The 23,391-nt window shown below is 40.8% G+C and overlaps 1 protein-coding gene across 3 annotated transcripts in view; it reads right to left on the reverse strand.

The window, feature by feature from the left end:
- Positions 1-23,391, reverse strand: part of LNX1 (ligand of numb-protein X 1) — a 208,647-nt gene that overhangs the window by 23,711 nt on the left and 161,545 nt on the right. For all 3 annotated transcript variants that reach the window (XM_051964277.1, XM_051964278.1, XM_051964279.1), the window contains 4 exons: positions 14,192-14,427; positions 13,536-13,688; positions 11,096-11,298; positions 9,296-9,667 (listed from right to left, as the gene is read on the reverse strand). In XM_051964277.1, the coding sequence (XP_051820237.1) occupies positions 9,296-9,667; positions 11,096-11,298; positions 13,536-13,688; positions 14,192-14,427 (964 nt within the window). The remainder of the gene's footprint in view (positions 1-9,295; positions 9,668-11,095; positions 11,299-13,535; positions 13,689-14,191; positions 14,428-23,391) is intronic.

Consider the following 23,391-nt stretch of genomic DNA (forward strand, 5'->3'; position numbering starts at 1 on the left):
TTTCAATGTATAATCCTATAATCCTACCCCGGTGGAAAGAGCCCAAGGCTAGGTCCCAGCAGCTGTCTAGCCAGATGTGGACAGGTCTGGCTTCTCCTGAAGCTGTGAGAAAGCCAGAAGATCTGGCCACAGCATCTCAGGAACTAGCTCAAAGACATCTATAAGACATTTATGGTGTTATGACAGTTATATCTCATAGATATGGGTACCCTGGCAGCAGGGCTGCAACCTACAGTCATACAGGGAATGACCTTGTGAAGAAAATCACTGATTTAAAAAAGTTTTTCTGGGAAAATGGCAGAATAGGTTGGTAAATTTCAAGCTCTCCCGGATTTCTCCCATAAATAGAACTAATTTGCGTCTTAGGGCAAATATAGACTGGAGAAAAATCAAGAAGACTTGGGGTAGAACCTGATACAACCCGAGAAGACCTGAAGAAAGATCCCGGGTCAAGGATTAACCCTTATGAAGTGCAAACTAGGTCCTGGAAATATCAAGTGGGGACTCCTTGAGCTAGCTGGGTAAGCAGGAACCACAGAGGTTTTCACCTCCCAGACTGTTTGTGGAGTCAGGGTCTGAGTTCAGGAAAACTGAGGGTTCTCTGCTGACTGTTCTGTGCTGCTGAGATGCATCCCTGGACAAGAAGGAGCCATCACTTGTTTAATGCAGAAATAGGAGACACTGCTGGCTGTGGGCACTTGCAGAAGCGTGGAGCTCTTGGTGTGGAGTTCCTGGTCCGAGAGGAGAGCTGAAGGAAAGCTTGAGGCACCATTCCCCCATCCATTAATTAGAGATGCTTAAAGTAATACTTCTGATTAAAAATAAAGAACCAGCAAAGAAGAAAGAACCCCACCAATGAAACATATTATGGGAACAGGAAAGACTGGGATTCATCTTCAGAGGAGGAGCCGCAAGGAAAAAAGCTTCTCCCCAAAGAATAATGTGAAATGGCTCCCCTACCCAGAGAGAATTTATAGAAGAACTCAAAAAAGAATTCAAAAATCAAATGAGAGACATTGAGGAAAAACTAAAGAAAAAATTAAAATTGTCCAAGAAAAAACGCGAAGTTTATGAAAAAAAAAAAGTTAACCAACTAGAAAAAGAGTCTCAAAGATGAAAATAATCCTTTGAAAATTAGAATTGGGCAGGGGAAGCCAGTGAAGCTTTACCATTTAACAATTGTCTTGTGTGAGTTCTCCACAAAAGAGTCTTTTTAGAAAGCATAGCAAGTTTGACGAACAAATAATGTGACCAGTTTACTGGAGTAGTGCTCTCTAAGGTAGAGCTCAAAAAAAGGACCGCCATATCTGAGAGACCAAGAAATAACAAAACAGATTGTAAAGTATGAAAAAATAGAACAGAATGTGAAACATCTTACAAGAAAAATGACAGATCTAGAGAATAAATCAAAAAGAGAAAAATAAGAATAATTGGACTGCCAGAAAGTTCTGACCAAAAAGAGAATCTCTACACAATAATGCAGGAAATAATCCAAGAAAATTGTCCTGGAGTAATAGAACATGAGGGCAAAGGGAAAAAAAAAAAAAATCCACCAATCACCCTTAAAGAGATCCTGTATGGAAAACACACAGGAATATTATTGCCCAATTTTGAAACCCCCAGATCAAAGAGAAAATTTTGCAAGAAACAAGAAAAAAATTGAAATATGCTGAAGCTAGAATTGTACAAGACTTATCAACAGCTACAATAAAAGATTGTAAGTCCTCGAATCATATCTACCGACAATCAAAAGAATGAGGCCTGTGACCAAAAATATCATATCCAGCAAAATTTTCTATGATCCTGAATGAGAAAAAAAGGACATTCAATGAACTTGCAGATTTTCAGTACTTTCTATCAACCAAACCTAAACTTAACAGGAAAGTTACAATATAAGAGCCACTATGAAAGATCAATTTTAAGAAACTTAATATGGGCAAACTGTTTAAACATGGACAAATTATTTGCTTTTCTATATTATCTATGTACGTATACACACACACGCATATACATATATACGATTCACATCAACAATAGGTTAGTTCAAAAGAAAAATTGGCAGGTAAGGTAAAGATAACAATCATGTTATACAAATGAGGTACAGAGGAGGAATAGATATAAAGGCATTAGAGAGGGGAAGAGGGCTTATAATTCTGAAAATCTACTCACATTGGGAATGGGTTCAATAGTTAACACTACATATAGACCATGAAGGGTCTAGCACTTTCCAAAATCTATAATATACTTTCTTGACCTAGTAATTTGTTGTTATATATTTTTAATCCTCCCTGATGTTCTGCTGGGCACATGACAATGTTTTCTTTTGTTTTGCCTTTTTTCTTTTTTTTTTGCTGAAGCAATTGGGGTCAAGAGAGTTGTCCAGGGTCACACAGTTAGGAAGTGTTAAGTGTCTGAGGTTGGATTTGAACTCAGGTCCTCCTGACTTCAGGGCTGGCGCTCTATTCACTATACCACCTAGCGGCTCCTTGTTTTGTATTTCTTTTCTGTTTTCCTTTTTTTTTTTTTTTAACTGTTTATTCAAATAGAAAAAAGAAAAAGAAAAAAGTACCCATAAAAACAAAAAAAGGTAAGTTTTTCTTCACCTTTGTTGAATCATGGACTCCCGTGGGAGATTTGGTAAGCCTATGGACCCCTCTTTGGAATAATGTTTTTGAATGCATAAAATGAATTACAATTACATAAAATGCAAAACTTTTTTTTTTTTTTTAAAGTTCAAGATCCTTCATGTTAGGAATGACTGTTGCAGAGAGAAGGAATATGTAGAAATTTCATCAACTGGAATTCCAAAGTTACATCATTTTAATTCAGGTTTCTTCTCTGAATCTTGACTTTCCCAAGTCAGATAATGAAACTAATTCTAAGAACTGAAGTATTATTCCTCACATTCCCACTCCAACTTCCATCTCCTTTACACTCACAGCCTCTTGGGTTCAAAGACGTAGATTCTATCTCAGTCCCAACACTTCCAATTCCTAGTAAAACACTTCCCAAACCTGGTAGTTTTTCCCAAATGTAAACTATCCTACTTTTTTATTAATAAGCATTAAGGTCAAAATCAATTACCTACAGAGCTCTATGTTAGAAAGCAGCCTCCTTTTTGACTGTGAGACTTGGCCATGTCTCGAATAGTGCCTCTCAAGGATCACAGCCATTTGGCAGTTTCCTTTTCATTTACCATCCAAAACACTTAGCCCTCCAGAGAAGCCAAATGTGATTGTGTCCAATACAGCAGCATGGATTTGGAAGGCAGTCAATTAGCTGTTTGATAACGCCAACTGATGGTAGCTAGTCCAAGTCACTCTGAATGAAAGGGCTAACAGAGTAAAATTCAAAATATAAGTCAAGTGGGCAAAGGAAAGATCCACACCTTTCACAATACGTAGGGTCAACCTCTCATTGTTTGGGGATGGCCACATGGGTATAAAGGGATTTTAGACATTGCAAGGACACGAAAAAAGATGGAGGAGAAAAACCTGGAAAAATTTCGCTCGAAAAAAATATTGGTGTTTCCTGGATACACACTGATCATTAGAAAACTCTGTGTTAACTACCCCAGTACAAGATAAGCCTTTTGAGGGTAAGACCTATTTTTCACAAGGCCTTTTTAGCCCCAGAACATACCACAGTGTCTTGTCTGTAGCAGGTGCTTAATAAATGCTTGTTGTTTTTAACTGAAAAAACTTATAAGCTAGAATAGAAAGACCTCAAAAATTCTCTAGTTCAAGCGCCTCGTTTTTTTACAGATCAGGAAATTAAAGCCTAAAAAAGAAGTCTTCAAGACAAGATGGTGCCTGAAAAGACCTAGAAAGTATATAAAACTTCAAGATACTTAATTTTGTCATCTGCATTGCTGAATCTTTCATTGGGTAAGTCTGAATTTGCTTTTAAAAATAGTGTCGCAGCATAGTATTTTCACTTTTTTCTTCTCTGTTTTTTTCCTTTTTGATCTGATTTTTCTTGTGCAGCATACTTGCGGAAATATGTATAGAAGTATTGCACATGTTTAACATATTGCTTGCCGAATAGGAGAAGAGGTGGGAGGAAGAAGGGGGGGGGAGGGGAATTATGCATACATTTTAAAAGTAAAAAGTTTTAATTAAAAAAAATAACATCCCCTCGCCTCCTCCTCACCCTCCCCCCATTGGAGAATCAGGAAAACTTTTGTTAAAACTAGTCTCTGATAACCAGCTGTATCCCTATAGGTGAGTCATTTCACTTATCTCTAGCTACTTTTAGATATCTCAAATTAGATATCCAATAGGTATCTTAAATTCTAAGTGTTGTCTCCCCCATTAAATTGTAAGCTTCTGGAGAGACTTTTTTTTTTCAGCTTTTTTTGTGTCCCCAGGACTTAGCACTGTGCCTACAACACCGATAGTGCTTAATAAATGCTTGTTCACTTGGGGGGAAAAAAGATATCTTAAATTCAACCTATCTAAAAAAAGGCTTTCCCGCTGAACTTTTCACCCAAAAAATCTTCCCTGTGATTGTAGAGGGTCACATCATCCCTTCAGCCCCTTAATCAAGGGCCACCCTCAACTCCTCAGTATCTCTCACTGTCTCTCGATCCCTCTGCCTCTGCTCTGGATGCAAGACTTGCCGAATTCACCTTTGTAGCAGTCTCTTCAATAGGCCCCCTTTCCTCTGCTACCACTCTAATAAGGTCCTTATCACCTCACCCTTGGACTATTTCAATAGCCCACTGGAGGGTCTTCCTGCTTCAAATCTCACCCCACCCTAAATCAAGGCTTCTTCAACTTTTTCCACTCATGACTCTTTTTTGCCCAAGAAATTGGGCATAAAATAGGTATACAAATCAAACATTTACTGATAATAACTCATAATTTTGTGACCCTACATTTGGTTACACAACCTCATGATGGGGACAGGACCCACAGTTTCCAAAATTTTTCTCTAAACAGGATTCCATTTATCCACTAACATCTTTTTCTTTAAGTTCAGTTTTGACCATAACCCCCACACCCCTCACTCAATAAACTCCAGTGGCTCACTATCCCTTCCAGGATCAAATACAAAAATCTTGTGACATTCAAAGCCTTTCATATCCTAACTCCCTCCTTCCTCTCCAGTCATCCTACACCCCATCACATACTCTTTGATCCAATGACACTAGATTGCTGGCTGTTCCACAGAGGAGATCCTCTGTCTCTTGGCGTTGAGTAATTTTCTGGCTGTCTCCCATCCTGAAATGGTCTCCCTCTTCATCTTTGCCTACTGGCTTCTCTGGCTAAGCCCCAAGGAAAAATCTTCTTCAAGAAGCCTTCCTTAACCCCTCTTAATTCCAGTGCCTTTTCTCTGTTAATTATTTCCAATTTAGACCCAGTACAAACTAATTACTGTCTGGAATAGCTCATTAGGTTAGTCACTATGCAGCTTAGTTTTGCTTTTGTTTCCAAAACTGTTACAAAGAAGGGCTGGATGAGAAGGAAACCATTATAGTCTTCAACAATCATTGTTTACTAGAAATTCTCTAATAAAAAATGTCCAATTTATCTTGTATACAGCTTGCTTTGTGTCTATTTACTTACATGTAATGAATATGGGCATCTCAAACATTGGTATGGTCCCACAAGTACTTAACACAGGCCAAATGCATGAAAATACTCCCTCTTGGAAAAGAAAGATTAGATTGTAAGCTCCTTGAGGGCAGGGGCTATTTCTACATTTTTGTTTTAACCCTTGATCCTCAACAGAGTGCTTGGCACAAAGAAGGCACTTAATAAATGTTTATTTATGGCTATACACTCTAAGAACCTCTGAGAAACTCTGTAAAGCTATTAGTGACAGCTGAGTTTCTGATGTCTTGGTGGAGGGGGTTTCCACACTGATGAAATTCTGAATCCAGTCCAAAATACTTTAGTGACAAAATTTCATAATGAGGATGATTCTTACCCCATCCACACCCATTCTCATCGCTTGTACATAGGTGATTAGATAATGTATTTTTATTAAGAAATCAGTACCCACTAACACCCCAAAGTTGAGTACATTGAGCTCTCTGCTGGATTTATCTTAGGACCCAAGTTTAAATAATGGTTCTGCTGCTTAGTGCTGCCTAGAGGACCTTAAGTCAAACTTTTGGGACCTCAGTTCCTCATCTGGAAAAGGAAGGACTTGGAGTAAATGACCTCAAAGTTTCCTCAAAATTAATTCTGAGACTATGACCTTCAACTCTTTCTCCTTTATTTTTGACACATCTATTTCAGGTATAATCCTGCAGATTTCAGCAGGAGCCTTTGTTTAAGTCACACAATTGCTGTTTTCAAAATTATTAAAAAATTAACACTGACAGGTAAGCATAATGATATCAAAGGTGTTAAAGTAAAACGACTTTCACATAACTTGGAACTCTGGGTCCAACATAAGAGTCTGGCTAATTGAGGGCTGCTGAGGTTAAGGCCCAACATATATTAAGGTCTCTCCAATTCAAAACATTTGTGGCTTCTTCTGTAATAATTCTTCCCTGAAATCATGTGGAAAGAGCCAGAGTGTGTGGAACTTTGAGAGAACACATGATCAAAAGGACATGGTGTCTGGGAATCCTTTCCTTAGGCTGATGTGATTCACGGAGTACACACTTCGGGCCACGGATGGCTGAGGATCGGTGGCAAATCTGACCATCTTCCTCCGATGGGGGACGTTCCCCCCACCTCCACCCTGGCCTGGTGCGTGTTACAAGAATCACAGAAATATCCACATTTTAGAATTAACATGGCTTAGCTGGCTGGGTTTTTTCCAACAGTGTTTCATTTTTTCCCATTTATTCTCCAACCAGCTTTTTGGTGGGATCTTCCCCCAGCCCACTCTTCTTCTGCTTATAAAGCAAACTGGTTTTGTTTAGTAAGCAAAAGGAAATGTTTTCAGAAATTCCCAGTGTTAGGCAAGATTTCATTTCATAAATTACCCTCCTTGGAATAGAATTTTTTTTTTTTTTTGCCTCTCTTAATAAGAGGAAAAATCCTGAATTCAATTAAGATCTTTTCAACTGACAGATAGTGAGTTGCCTCAGCAAACTCATTTGTCTGAGTTTTCTATCTGGGATTGTTTTTTATTTTCTCAAAAAATTTCAAATGCGGTACAGATGAAGCTGAAAGACCTAAAACAGATCGCAACAATGAGAGAGAGAGTTTGTGGTCCTATGTCTATGTTTTCTACCCTTAATCTAAAATCTCCCCCCACGTGACCCTGACATAAAGAAAACCAGGGCGGCCCCCTCCTTCTCCATGAGTACTTTCATGCATTTGGCCCGTGTTAGGCGCCCATGGAACGGTACCAGCTTTGAGATGCCCATACTCATCGCATGCAAATGGGGCTTAATTTCAAAGTTGTTTAGCCAGCTGTGTTAAAGGCTTTCCAAGGAGCCTTCAAAGCCTTGGGGCCTCAGAGAAGGAGGGAAGAGCCAAAGACTGCCATGAGGACAAATGGTGTTTAAAAGGGGATTCGCCGCTGATCCTCTTGGCAAGGGGCTTCAGGAGGAATCCCCACAGGGCAGGGCTGACACGAGACAGCTTCATCACTGCCTGACTAAACCATTTGCCATCAGAAAAGCAACAATCCCGGCTTTGCTCTAGGTTTGTCCCGCAGTACGAGGGTTTGTCACGGTGCACGGAGCAGGTGAGAATTGTATTGTGACAGAGGGAAGATGAACAACAGCTCAGGTTCCCTTGTGTCATGAGGGAAGAGTGTGTCATGGAACTTCCCTGTTTCCCCATCACTAAAACTGAACTATCAATATACATCCTGAATATGAGTCAGAGGAGTAAAATCAACACTGCAGAAAAGAGCAGGAGTCTAAGGCTCCTATAAATATAATTATATTTAAATATAAAATTAGAGGGAAACATTCCTTCAGGGCAGGGAGTGGGTTCCTGACTCCAGCACTGCTCTCTCAATAAATGATGACGCATTCCTGACAATCCTCCTATCAGGCTCTTCTGTGATTTTATGAACCGAGATATTACGAAATACAATTTAAAATCCATGTCCCCAGATTGGATTTCTTTAAGGGAATGCTTTTATACAATATATGATAGTTTATATAATTATAATTATACATAATTATCATATATATAAATTATGAAAATTAATATAACAGTACCAACAAGAAAGGGTAGATTTAACAAAGGGGTAGAAATGGCAAATATCAACCTCCCTCACTATGTCTCAGCTATATTCCATCCCACAGAAACTCAAGGATATGAATTCTGAGCCAACGGGAGGTCTGGGATTTGCGTGATGAAGCAAACAATTGTCTTAATGCTCCTCTGGGCATCCTGGTGTGGGTGGGGTAGGAACAGAGGAGAGGATGGGGTGACATATGTGTGAGGCTCCCAGCTGCTCCAGGAGAGGCTCAAACAAAGGGAACCTAAGAATGTAGTGCTATCCTAAAGTAGTCTCGGTCCCCAGCATCCTAAAGGGGGCTGCAGGGGGGCTTTCTTCTCCAGACAGTTCAAGAATCTGCTGGAATACCTGGGAATCCCGGAACATACAAGCATCTGGGAGGTGTTATCTGTGGCACAGAGGTAAATGCCAGAACTCGACTGTGTGAAGCTATGAACATCTGTCTTGTGATACACTGCCAGGGGCTCCTATGGCACGGCAGCAGTCGCAGTGGGCAGACAGCAAGCGTAGGAGGCAACAGAGCTTGGGTTCAAGCCCTTCCCCCGGGCATCCTGGCTGGCTCTGGGCAAGGCTTAAAAGCTTTCAGCCTCAAATCAACTTTGCAACACCATTAACTTCAGAACAGGCGCCAATCTACCTCGGTGAGGGAGAATCCTTCTCAGGAGCTGTCGGAACCAGTGAAATCACAGGCCCGGGTCAGAACAATGACAACCATGGTAATAATAACTCCCTTCCCTTTTTACAGCACTTTCTAACTGACAAAACACTCCTCTCACAGCTTCCCTGGGAGGAAAGCAGTACAGGCATTATTCTCCTCCTTTCACAGGTGAGCAAGCGGAGTTTCCAAGAAGTGATCTGCCCACGATACACAGCGGCTGTTAGCTACAGGATCGGGAACCGGGTCCGAGCACTCTTTTTAGGACAAATACCGCCCGATATTCATTTTCATTGGTTTCGTTCATTGATTATTATCGGGCAATTTCCAGCATTCACAGCAACACTACGAGGGCAAAACCTGTACACTGGCTAGCCCGGCCGCCTTTTGTCCCCAGTTATGTGTGGAGGCGACGAGGCTGGGGCGGAAGGGCACTGATGGTGGGTTCGGAGGGTGATGGGGACCACCGGGACTCACCTGGATCAGCTGGGCTGCCCTTTCCGGGCTGCCGTAGCGAAGGTCGTGTCCATTGATGGCTATCACCCGGTCGTTCTCCTCCAGCTGGCCGTGGCGGTCGGCGACCCCGCCGTCCAGCAAGTTGAAAATGAACACCCCGGGTTCGTCCACCTTGCGCACTAGTTTGATCCCGAGCTGTTCTTCGGGGCTGCTTTTGTTCAGGATCACGTGAAAACTGTCGTCGCGGGGGCTCTGCGCCTCCAGGGCCAGCCCGGGGGTCCGGCTGCGGTACCTCTGCTCCCTCAGGACCGTGAGCCGCAGCACCGGGCAAGGCTGCCTCAGGAGGCTCAGGGCATAGTTGTGAGGCACGCTGCTGATATCCATGCCGTTGACCTAAGGAACAAGGATCAGAGGGGGATGACAAGCGTACAGAGCGGTGTTCACAGGTCCCCACTTCCTTCCTACACACAATGTCCACGCTTTCTTTTCACCCAGATCCCGTGGTACTTATCTCACGTTCATAGAAAAGAAACATGTTTACAGCAGAGACTTCCTCATTTGTGTCTCTCCACCTCCAGAGCCTATTCTTATTGTTGAGTTGTGTCCAATTTGGGGGTTTTCATGGCAAAGACGAGAATCATTTGCCATTTCCTTCCTTAACTCCTTTTACAGGTAAGAAAACTGAGGCAAACTGCCCAAAGTCGTCCAGCTAGAAAGTGTCTAAATTTAGAACTTCCCGACTCTAAACCCAGCATACTATCCACTCGTTATACCACCTAGAAACCTGTAGCCAGGTCGCTACCTGGAGTTTAGTCTTTACTTATTTCAGTGAAACTCTTTGCTGCTTCTAAAGAAATATGATAGTCTTCCTTCCTCCCTGATTTTCCTTTTTTTTCAGTCACAGAGAAATCTTTGCAGCATTTAAGTCAAACTGAAGTGAAGAAGAACCTCCATCTATACATATTCCGTGCAATATTAGAGCATTTGGAAATGCCATTTAAAGAGGCTGAAAGTACGCCCATCCCAGTAGTACAACAATAACGCTGGACAGGGCTTTCTGGTTTGAATTACTCTTTTCCAAACAGTCCCTGGCTGAGAGGTTGCACCCCTGAAAGTTCCCCATGACTCTGGAAGAAAACAATTTCACAGCAGCTCTGTAGCTCAAATCTCCCGAGGTTGAAACCATGACAAAGGAGAAACAAGTGGTCTGGGTTTCCCTAATATTGGTGAGATTTCTTTTTCTGGTAGCTATTCATTAGAGGAATCTTGGAACCAGAATATAAATCAATTCCACCCAATGTGTGTATCCTCGGGGAACATCTTCTGGATCCCCAGCAAACAAAGCAGAGGGAGTGGGGATGGGGGTGAAGCAGGGCCTTTAGTCAAGAACAGTCAACCCCTCTGCCCAATCACAGACAGAGGAGAAGAAGAAAAACAAGATGAGACTGGCTCTAGTTACCTACTCTGCCATCCAGTCTATGAAGAATTCCGCATGGCTTATTTAAGCACAAGGAACCTTTCTGTCTCCAAACTCTAGCCAAGAAGCTCCACATTTGTGGCACGGTACTCAAAGGAACAACTTCATCTTGTTTCCTCTGGTTCTGGGAAGGGAGAAATGCTTGGGAAAGTGGACAGACAATTTCTGTGGCTTCATAGACACACAGAAAGAAAATCAGAGGAGGAAAATTAAAAGGTAGGGAGAGGGACAAGGATATACACATAAAGGAACCATGTACCAGATTGGAGTCACATAGTTGTATAGAAATACCCAGGAAATTGTAAGTTCATTAACTTGAACCCTCCAGACATAGATTTCTGTACCTTTAATATCATGTCCCCTGGTAGTAATCTTCCATCTCTGGCAATCACTCCATCTCGATAAATATGCTGGATAATTATATGGACCAAGGGAGTTTCACTGCCTCCCACTACCCTGATAGCCAGGCTTTCATTAGGATCCACCCGGGTGATCTTGATGCTGGTGATTTCCCCATCTGGAATCAGGTGATACAATCTAGGGAAAACTAAGACACAAAAAGAAAGACAAAAGACAAAAGGACTCACTGAACGGTGAGCACTCATCTTTGTTGGAACGGTTTTAATTCTAAGACTCCCAAACCAATTAAAAATGCTTTATTACTTGGTTATTGAAAAGACTGGCAGCAGTCTACTTGTTTTTTTGCCCTCTGATCTATCTCATACATTTCTTTCTTGTACTTCTAGATGTAGTGCTATGACAAGTATTTCTTCTCGCTAACGAATACCAACAAAATAATAACTTAAGATGCGGATAGTACATTTCATCTGATTCTAACAAAGTTTTTGAGGTCAATGCTATTATAATTCTCATTTTATAGAGAAGAAAACTGATGCAGACAGGGTCAAGTGACTTGTCCCGGCTCACACAGTTAGTGTCTGAAACTAGATTTGAGCTCATGAAGATGAATCTTCCTGATTCCAAGCCCAGCACTCTATCTACTATGGCACCACTAGCTGCCCAGATTTTTTTTTCTTTTTTAAAATAACAGCTTTTTAATATCAAAATACATGCAAAGATAGTTTTCAACATTCATCCTTGCAAAACCTTGAGTTCCAAATTTTTCTACCTTCCTTCTCCCAATCTTCTCCTAGATAGCAAGTGATTTTTTTTAATATATTATATACATACAATTCTTCTATGAATATTTCCACATTTATCGTGCATAAGAAAAATCAAAAGAGAAAAAAAAAATGAGAGAAAAAATAAGCAAACGAACAATGGCAACAACATAAAAGGTGATCCACATTCAGTCCCCATAATCCTCTTTCTGGATGCAGATGGCTCTCTCCATCACAAGTCTATTGGAATTGCTGCCCTAATTTCTTAAGAGATTATAATGTGTGAATTGTAATAATAACAGGAAACATTCTAAAAATGGATCTCTATATATGTCTATACACACGTATGTGTGGATAATGTGTATAATATATAAAATAATATATATACACATCCGTATGTGTCTATGTGTGTATATAGCTTGTGGTTTGTACATACATACATACACACCCGTATATATATATGAGGAGGGAAAACCTTTAGGAGTGGGGTAGAACATGATGGTGGGCAGTAGCAGATCTGAACTCAAGCCTTCCTGATTCATACACTTAACTGCTTCCATTCAAAGTCCTCCAAAAGCTATGGTCCCATAGTTGTGAACCAAAATACCCAGGGAGCACCAAGTAGCATGCTATTGTTAAAGCTAGGAAAGAATCTTCAGGCTAAATGGCGCTGACTTCTATTTCCAAGGCAGAGCTACCATGAAGCTACTTCAAGTCTCCCAATTTCATCAAGGACAGACGGGGCAGCCTCCTGGGGCTGGTTTAAGCACCTAGGACACTGAGTCCCATTGAAAGGAGAAGCCATGGTTGCCTCTGCCCCAGGAGGCTTGACTAATTATGTCAATTGGAAAGGTCACAACAATGGGTCCAGGGTCTTTGTAATCCACTCCTCTGTCTGTCACTATTTCCAAAACCCATGACCTTAATCCATTTTCTATAACAGGATAACAAGCGGGCTTCTCTCTGGGGAAAATACAGAGAAGAGCTAAGTTCCTTAAAGTTAGTAACCATTTACCATTCAGTTACTTGAAGAAAAAACTAAGTCTCAAAAAATTTGGACTCAAAACTGAGTTTCTGATCCAATTTAATTAGTTCTTGTTGGGAAACATTATGCATATGACTTAACTTCTCCTTCCTCAGTTTCTTTATTTGGTGTAAAAATTAGGCAATTTAAACTTAAATCTTTTAGTCACTATGAAGATGAAAAGCAATATATTTGATTATTTTATTTACACACACACAGACACACACTTTTTTATTGTTCTTGCAAAACCCGCTTGAGAAATTTTCTATTTTGTCAGTTTGGATAAGGAAAGTTGAAATGTTCAAGATGATGGCTATAAGCTACTATTATTATTCTTGGGCAGGAAGATCCATCTTCCTGAGTTCAAATCTGGCCTTAATCACTTCCTAGCTGTGTGACTCCAAGAAAGTCACTTATCCCTGTTTGCCTCAGTTTCCTCATCTGTAAAATGAGCTGCAGAAGGAAATAGCAGATCACTCTAGTATCTTTGCCAAGAAAACTCCAAATGGGGTCACAGAGTCAGACATCACTGAAAAACGACTGAACAAAATTATTATTCTTATTACCAGGAACTGAATTGCATAATTCATCCCAAGTCTTCACCCAAATCCAACCGGGAATTTAAGTGAACACACTTACCTTCCGTGGCAATGGCATTCTCAGAACTTTCTCTTGGTTGGTCAGCTTGGTTGGCCACTGCACTTCCACTTTTTGTCCTCCGAAGGACACTCAGAGCTCTGTTTATTTTTTTAAAAGATCTGCTTCTGATGGTGGATCGCTCAAAGTGTTGAGCTGTTGTAGGAGAAAAGAGACAATCAGGGAAGCTGGAAAAGCCACCAGTTCCACTCAAATAGTGATCGTGGCCCTATTGTAATCCCCTTTTCAGTGCTTTGGCTTCTCATGGCTGCTAAGGGAGAGGAACGTCTTCATAGAAGGCTGTTCTATGGTTAAACTCTACAGAGTTCTCCTTATATCCCTGATTAATTAGTTAACAGTCCTTGAAAAGGTAATGCAATCCGTATGGCTTTGGATTTGTAGTTGGAAGAAGACCCAAGTTCAAATCATCTATTCACCCTCACTTTTCTCATCAATAAAATGAAGTCCCTTTCCAGCTCCAACTCCATGATCCTATCCCAAGTCAAGGACCTCATTCCACTCACCTTCCCTTTCCTCATCAATAAGATGAGGGAGTTGAACCCAGAGGCTGCTGAAGTCCCTTTCCAGCTTCAACTCCATGATCCTATCCCAGCCAAGGACCCCATCCCCAGAGTCCCCTTCTTTTCTTTCCTACTCACTTCTATTGCTTCGACCGGACTCCCCTGGGCTGTTGGCCGACTGGCCGTCATCTGTGGCAGAGACATAAGCAGGGTTGTCCAGGCCCGGCTCGTCGGTCATCAAGGCGATGGTTGCCGCCGCAGACACGTCTGGAGAGACTGCTGCTGACGTCAAGCTGGCGCAGCCTTCTGAGCCGCCATCTTGTGAGCGCCTCTTGCGGTCCTTGGTAAGGCCATAATGGGAGGCACCTTTACAGCTAAAGGCAGCAAAGAGAAGAGAAAAAGGTTTAGTTTGAGAGGAAAACATTCAGACAAACCATGTCTAGAATGGGCAAAATAAACTGATGTCCACTTAACTTGGACGGCTCTGACTAAACTGTCCTGCAAAAGTTGCTCAAGCTTAGGATGAGCATAACAAATTCTTCCATAATCACCCTTAGGTATCTTGGTTATTGCCAGTTGGTCATTTCTCTCTCTCTTATTTTTCAAACCCCTAAAGTCCCAAACACAACTGATGCCGTGCCAGTATTACAAGCTCCTAATTCCAGCACATCCCACTGCTCCTCGCTCCCTAAATGTAAACAGGGACTTCCTGGGATTCCATATTTAACCTCCTTAAGCCGCCAAATCTCACAGAAACCACAAAACCAATGTGGTCTGATGAGTTTTCCCCAGAGTCTTTCTTGGTCACTGCCCGTCTCCTGGTATTTCCAATCAGAAGCACTTGGCGGTGGATTTGCTCTGTTTACTACTCCCATCAACAGTTTCTGATGGCAGAGATTAATCTACCATTTATGCATTCTGCACACCATCATCGCTGCCCTTCGGAATCCTACAGAATCACTCAGTGGCCACCTTCTTCACCAAGTCTTTCCCGATCTCCCTCAGCTGAAAATAGGCTCTCTGACAACTCAGAGACTTACAGCAGGTCTCCATCGCTCTTCTTTGCCCTGATTACCGTTTTCCCTCTCCTGTAAAGTAACCCGGATAACTTTTCACCCCCAACCTCAACACACACACACTGCCTTTTAGAACATAGATTCTCAAGAACCAAGATTATCCCAGTTTCATTTCTGTATAGCCAGGGACTTGATAAAGGTAGAAATGAATTTCACTGAATCTTTGACAATTCAGAAAGATTCAAAAATGATTTTGTATCTGATGGCGTAGCCTAGTGGAAAGAAAGAACACTATGTTTGGACTGACAAGAGTTGGTTTGAATCCCACGTCTAATACTTAGGTTAGCTTGATGGAATGGTGGACAGAGCATTGGAGCTGGACAAAGGAAGGGCTACTTTCAAATCTATCCTCAGATATTATTAGCTTTATAATCCTGGGGAAGACATCTAATATCTGTTTAGTGTCTGTTGTAAAATCAGGATAATAATAGACCAACCTTCCAGGTTGTCCTGAAGATTAAATAAGATAATGTAAAATGTTGGCCCATAAAAGGCACAATATAAAGAAAGGCTTATTTTCTTCCCACATTAAGCAAGTCACTTGATTACCTGATATCTCAATTTTCTCATCTTTGAAATGAGGGATTAATTAATAATATAATAATATTAATAATACACTATAAATAAAATAATAACAATGAATGAAAAGACTTCAGTCCTGGAACAGAGACTCCTTAATTTTCCCCTTTTTTCTAATGGCTTAAGTGTGGCAGCTAGGTGGTACTATTGACCTACAGTCAGGAAGACCTGAGTTCAAAGACACTTACTAGCTTGACCCTGAACAAATCATTTCACTCAGTCTGACTCAGTTTCCACACTTCTAAAATGGGAATAACAGTAGCACCACTTCCCAGGGTTGTTGTGAGGATAAAACGAAATCACATTTATAAAGCATTTTGCCAACCTTAAGACACTATATAAATGCTAGCTCTTATTATTAAGTATGAAGGAAAGTTAATAAAAATTAACTCCAGCCACCCTCAAACTTTTGTTCTCAGTATCTTTATGTTATTAAAAATTATTGAGGATCTGTCCAAAGGGGTTTTAATCATGTGGAACATATATATGTGTGTGTATATATGTGTGCATATGTATATATGCATATGTATATGTGTGTGTGTAAAAAAATATATATATACAAATTAAAAATTAGTTTTTATTTCTAAGATGTGTGTGTATATATATGTATATATATATAAACTAATTTTTAATTTGTATACACACACACACATCTTAGAAATAAAAACTAATTTTTAATTTGTAGACCCTCTAAAAGGGTCAGAGACTCCCAGGATTTCCTGGACCATATTTTGAGAACCACTGATCAATTATCAATTAAACATTCTACTACGTATAGCATTATGCTTTTTTTTTTTTTTTTAAGATTTTTTTAAAAGATTAACAACATTTCCTTGACTTTTGCTTGACAACAGTTGAATGATGGGACAGATGGAAGAGGCAACAGAATGCACTTAAACTTGTTTTTACAAAATGTTGGAGTAGAATGGAACCTTCTAGATTATTTTGTCTAACCCTTAGTTTAACAGAAGAGGAAGAACGCCTAAAGGGAGTGAAGTGATTTACACATACACATTCTTGTTGTCCCTTTAAGCTGTCACTGTTAATTTATCACTCTACTGTTGCCCAGATTTGAAAAAAGACTCCAAAATGTTCATCTCTCAAGAAGCAGATATTATTAAAATTCATTTTAATGATTTTTTAATCTCTTGAATTCATCTCTCACTAATTTAGACTGTACAATAGCAGCACAGTTTATCCTTTGCATAATTTTTAGAACAAGTTTTCCAAATTAAATGAATGCTGCCTTCAAGATTCATCAAGTTCATTGGGGATTAAGAGAATAAACTTAGCTCTGCTCTTTCATAAATAATTACATACTAATTACATATCTTCATTTCATAAAATGTCCCCAACCTGGTTATATTAATCAACACTTTGCTTGTATAGTTTGAATGACCAATGATTTTAAAAGAATAAAACTCTTATTTCTTATTTGAAAAAAAATTAGTTGAAAAAAAAAAAAAACTCAAACGTCTCTCCATTAAGCCAAATTATTAAGTTTCTCTTGCTTATTGGCCTGAGAATAGCAAAATAGTTGATATGGGAAACTCAAAATTGGAAGAAACACTGTGTGATGGGAAAAATAAAATGAGATAAGAGTTTGGACGGCCAGAAAACCACACAGATCTACGAATGGAACATTTCCTAACCGGGCCAACAGTACTTGGTTTACAATGCATGTATCAGGGGATGAGAAGTTCCTAGATTGTCAAATTGGTTTGGAAATATTCCTTCTTTTCTCAGGGCATCATTGTTCATGACAATACACTCTGCTGGAGCCAGGGAATGACTTCTCCCTTTGGACAGATGGCTGGCAGAAGTCTCCAAGACCTGACTTGTTGGGGAAAAAGAAATGTTGTGATCAAAAGTGAGAGAGGCAGCCTCTCCCGGTGTTGCAGGAGTTAAAAAGATCTAAGCTTTGAAAGTGTGAATACTAAGAACGTACTACTACAAAACCATGGCAGCGTCAAATCCCTGGGGTTCCAGGCCTTTCAGGGAACAGATTCTACTGTCTTCAGAAAGGGAGTGATTTTAAACTTGAGAAATGGAAGGGGGGATACTTCCCAGATATGATACTGACCAGAGACTGAAGCGGGGCAGGTTTAACATACAAAAGAGAAAGCAGTAGAGGCCCTAATAAATCCCAGGAGGCAATAACAGAGAAGGGAGAACATGATAATGCATCTTAGGTTCCTGCCTCAGTTTACCTGCCTGCTACACCAGTTCCTCTGGTGGATTCTCTTTGCTCCCTCCAAACTGTCTGGGAACTAGATTCCTGAACCCCAGTTTCTGACACTGGGTCTCACTGGCCCTTACGGTCTCCTCCCTGCTTATTACTACCTGCCTCCACCTCCATCTACTGCTTGCAGCCAAGGAGTCGCTAAAGGATTTTGAGTAAGGGAGTGAGTGGCATGATAGAAGTTGTATTTCGGCAAGATAATGTGGACATCGGTAATTATAGAAGCAGCAACTGGCTTTTATATACCGCTCTCAGGTTCATAAAGCTCTTAATATATTTCCCTCCCTGGATCCCAAAACAACCCAGTAAAATAAATATTGCACAGATTATTATGCATACTTTAAAGATAAAACTGGGAGGCCAAAAAGGTTACATATACTGCCCATTTTCACATGGCTAAAAAGCACCAGAGATGGAATTCATAGGATCATATAAGAGGAAGCCAGATAAGGAAGCTGAGGCACAGAGAGAGTAACTTGTTAGCCAAAGATCAAAAAGGGAATATGTAAGATAGACTGCAAGCTCCATGAGGGCAAGGAATGTTTTCTGGCTTTCTTTGTTTCCTTAGTGGTTAGCAGGAAGCCTGACAGATAGTAGGTATTTTAATTAATGGGGACAACTGGGATTTGGAATTGAATCATCTCCCATCATGGCCTAATGTATCACTTAAAATGATGTAAATATATACATGTATATATGGCAAAATATATTTTTTAAAATATAAATAATGTACACTTAAAAATAATGAACCAAGTTAGGAAGTCTAGTATCTCCTGTGGGTCAAATCCTTAACTCTATAACCAGTTCCCTCCCCAATGCGTCCTTATTAGGATATCTACATAAATTTCCTCTTCAGGAGACCACAAGCAAGGAAAGAGGTTAGTTAAATAGAGTTCTTCCTACTGCTAAGAAGTGGTAGAATAAACCCAAAGGAAAATCTCATGTTGCCATCTGACGTATTCTAATCCTCTAAATAAATGTACAAAATCCCTGGAAAAACTATAACCTTCATCTGATTGAATCCCTCCTGTCCTTAGAGACATCCTTGGGGCAGTCTCCCTCCCGAAGCCTTCCCAGACACCCTCCCATATAACTAGGGGCAAGCCTTTCATACACATCTATCTCCCTTTATTTAGACCTCTTGCCAGCCCTTATTATATTGGAATTATTGGCACGTGCATCTCATATCCCCTTCTATTCAGACTGGAAATCCCTCCGTAAAATAAATCATGCCACAGTCACCTTTGTACCCCATGCTCTACCCATAACAGATACCTAACCAATCATGTTAAGTATGTTGAAATGATGAATCTCTCTCCTCCCCGGTCTTAATGCAAAACTGCGTTTTTTACAAGAGAACGGGAAGGGGAACTGAAGGATCCTGACTCATGAAGCTTTAGCAGAGGAGGGGGTTCATACTTGTGCAACACTGGCTTTCCCCTTTCTTTAAGATGAGCTGGAATCTGAGGCACAGTTAACTATGAAACATATACACGTATGCACTAATTATCTCTTTCATTGTGACTAATGCTTAGGTCTAGTGAAAGGAAGAAAGGAAGGGAAGAAGGAAAGGAAGGAAGAAGGAAGGAAAGGAAGGAAGAAAGGAAAGGAAAGAAGGAAGGAAGGAAAAAAGGAAAGAAGGAAGGAAGGAAAGAAGGAAAGGAAGGAAGAAGGAAGGAAAGGAAGAAAGAAAGGAAAGGAAAGACGGAAGGAAGGAAGGAAAAAAGGAAGAAAGGAAGGAAGGAAGGAAAAAAGAAAGGAAGAAAGGAAGGAAAGAAGGAAGGAAGGAAAGAAGGAAGGAAGGAAGGAAAGAAGGAAGGAAAAAAGGAAAGGAAGGAAGGAAGGAAAGAAGGAAAGGAAGGAAGAAGGAAGGAAAGAAGGAAGGAAGGTGTATAAGAGGGAAGGAGAGAGGGGAGGAAGGAAGGAGAGAGGGGAGGAAGGAAGGAAGGAAGAAAGAAGGAAGGAAGGAAAGAAGGAAGCAAAGGAAGGAAGGAAGGAAAAAAAGGAAAGAAGGAAGGAAAGGAAGAAAGGAAAAAAGGAAGGAAAGAAGAAAGGAAGGGAAGTGAGGAGGGAGGGAAGGAGGAGAATCCAGCCTCAGAGACTTACTACTCTGTGACCCTGGGTGAGTCACTTAACCCCAATTTCTATATATTTTTTAGGTCTGTTTGCATGCGCACACACATGCATATATATGTGTCTACGTATGTATATAGTGACATTTAGGAATACAAATTACCTCTGTATCTACTACCAACTTTAGGCATCCTGAACACTTGAGGGTTGTGACTACCTAGAAGGAAAACGACCGGCTCCCCCTTTTTTGGAAACCCAAAGAAGCCCTTCTGCTGTGTGGCTGTGAAATATACCAAGCCCGAAAATTGTCTTTCCTGGCAGTTCTACAGTGAGAGGGCCTGTTCCTTCTTCACAAAGTGAGCAATGACAAATAGCTCATCAGAACAAGAATAACAAGCTACAAAGAGGTCATGGGTTATTGGTTGCTTTTAGAAAAGAGGGGGAAAAAAAAAAAACAACCCATTCCAAACCAAAGCCCAGTGAGCTTATTGCTAATGAGTCTTGGAGGCCGATGGCAGATGTTGAGCTCTAATTCAGACGAGGTCTGATGGGGCTTCCTTGTAAGAGTTCAGCCAGCTGTACCTTGGATCTGTATCAACCCTGTTCAGAAAGCAGATTCACAGGGTGGAGTGGAATTTGGAGAGCGGGTAGAAAGCTAGTTTCAAAGCCAGAAACATGGGGTTCAAATCTTGCCCCTGACGTGGGACTTTGGGCACACTCACTTAATCTTTCACTAGTCTAGATGACTAAGACTCTAAATTGCAGGGAAGGAGCCAATCCATATTAGGAACAGGAGTTTTTACCTCAGGGAGTTCCATACACCAGTGAAATCTCAGGTCCTGTCCCTTTGTCCCCACCTAAGTGACCTTAGTTGTATCACCTCCCTGGGTCTTGGGATTTCCTTTGTAAAACGAGAGGTTGGATTATAGATTCTCCAAGGATCCTTTCTGTTCTAAATATTATGATTCTGTGTCCATGAAAACTGCTCTGTACAGATACACGAATGTCACCCACAAGGAACCTGGATGAAAGAATATTGTCATAGTTATACTGGCTGCTCGAGTTCAGTTTTTTGTTGTTTTTAAAATTAGGTTGCACATAAAATCAGCTTGCAGCAGCAGCACATTTTCCTCCGTGGATCGGAGATTTAAATTCATTACCTATCCAAAATGACTTTGATATTAAGAACAACAAAAAAGCTGCCAGGCCAAGGAAATGTTCATCAGCCTAACACCCCTAGCACACTGCTTGGTGCACATAGTAGGAGCTTACTAAATGCTTGCTGACTGGTTCAGTGCTTTTATTCCTCCAGTGTTATGATGACTTTTTCTTTTGAACTAGAATTTGGGACCAATGGTTTAAGAAACAATCCCAGAATCTCATAAGGTAAATCAAGATCATCTGGACCAATATGGCCCAAACTCCTTAAGAATCTGCTGTAGATTTCTTTTTTTTTTTTTTATCTGATTTCTCTTGTGTAGCAAGAGAATTGTATACATATTTAGACATATTGAATTTAACATATATTTTAACATGTTTAACATATATTGGATTGCTTGCCCTCTAGGGGAGAGAATAGGGGGAAGGAAGAGAAAATCTGAAACACAAGGGTCAATGTTGTCAAATTATCTGTAAATATGCTTTGAAAATAAAAAGCTTAATTTTTTTAAAAAGAAGTGAATGTAGAAATTTTTTTAAAATCCACTGATTAAAAAAAAAAGAATCTACTGTAGAAAACTTTCAACAACTAATCATCTGACTATTGCGTAAAGACCTCCTTTGATAGGGAAACTTTGTTAGGTTGCAGGACAGCTTGCTCCCCCTTTTTAGATAGCCTTTTTTTTTTTTTTTGCCCAAAGGATTTCTTTGGGCTAATCTAATCTCTGAATTTCCTGAAATTTCCATTCCTCATTGCTCCTAGTTTTGCCTTCTGGAGAACATCTAATTCTTTTTCCATGACAAATCTTCAAATACTTAAAGACGGCAATTGTGTCCTTCTTGAAGCTTCTCTTGTCCAGGCTAAACACGTCCAGAGCCTTCAATTGATCTGGACTTTTCTGCCCTTCTTGGGACGCTCCCTGAAATAGAAATGGCATCCTTACAGGATGCTCATACACAGGTATGTTCACACCACACTTGTATGGCGTACAAATGCGTATCTGTGTACCATATTTGTATGGTATACATACTCTAGCCCAAATGAAAACCAAGAGACCTCCTAAGTTTGATACAGGGGAGAAAAAAAACCAAGCTGAACACTTAGTTATTCCTGGCTTCCAGATTTTCCTCTTAGCTCTAAGTCTTTCTCTCAGGAGCAGAGGCTTGGACTGGATAGTGATTGAAACAATTAGCCCGGAGAAAGATCCAGCTCTATTGTAGCTGGGAAAAGGGAGATATTCAGCCTTAATGGATGTATTCAACTAATCAGACAGCAACCGGAATCAAGATTAGCAGACTCTACAGGGACTGTCTCCCAGAGTTCACAGCCGAGTACAGGTTACACAGGCCGAGCCAGAAGAGTGACTTTTAAGCCGAGCTCAGTGGCAGAAGTCAGATAGCAGAGGCTGAAGACGGATGGCAGAAGAGATGACAACAGAAGGATACTAAAGACGGAACTTTTCTTAGAGTCGCCATCTAAGCTGGGACGTTTTACTATTACGGCCTTTGACCCCATCTCCATGATTCCTTTCTCTAGAGATGGAATATCTGCTAGTATAAGTCAGCTAACCAGGTGACAATTTTTCTCCCCATTTATCCCTCCAATAGCCACAAGTGGGGTCTGTAGCAGCAGAAATCCTAGCCTGGGGATGATGCAGCTGTCCCCTACACTGCCACCTCCACCCAGTCAGAGATACCAGATTTATCCACCCTCTTCCCCCCCCCCCCACCCGCCCACCAACTTCAACTTTCGCTCATTCGCCAGCTTGTATATACAAGCCAAGGGGTTTCGTTCCAAGAGAACTCTCCCGTAAGCAAAGAGTTTTAGCTGCTCTTGGCAACCCCAACACAGCACGACCATTCCGAGGGCATCTCCCAGATACAGCATTTGCACCTGAGCCTGCTGCCGTGCCCATAGCTGCCCTGTCCCCCTCATACTGCCATAAACCTTTACCTGTGGTATTCCTTCCACAAGGAATATCCTACCTTCCCCTACCTCAAATGCAAACCCTAGTCATCCTCCAAAAGCCAGGAACTGTCCCTTTTTCTCCATGGGTTCTGGATCCTCTGCTCTCCCCTTCTTTACATTTCTGTACATTCGGTCATTATCTGTATCACTCATTTTACACAATATTGCACACATTAGGGGTCTAATAAGTGCCCATACTCGTTAGTTCAGAGATTGTGCAGGTAGGTATATATCTCAAGGA

Source organism: Antechinus flavipes, chromosome 6 (assembly GCF_016432865.1).
Source record: "Antechinus flavipes isolate AdamAnt ecotype Samford, QLD, Australia chromosome 6, AdamAnt_v2, whole genome shotgun sequence".
In the NCBI taxonomy this organism is placed as follows: Eukaryota; Metazoa; Chordata; class Mammalia; order Dasyuromorphia; family Dasyuridae; genus Antechinus; species Antechinus flavipes.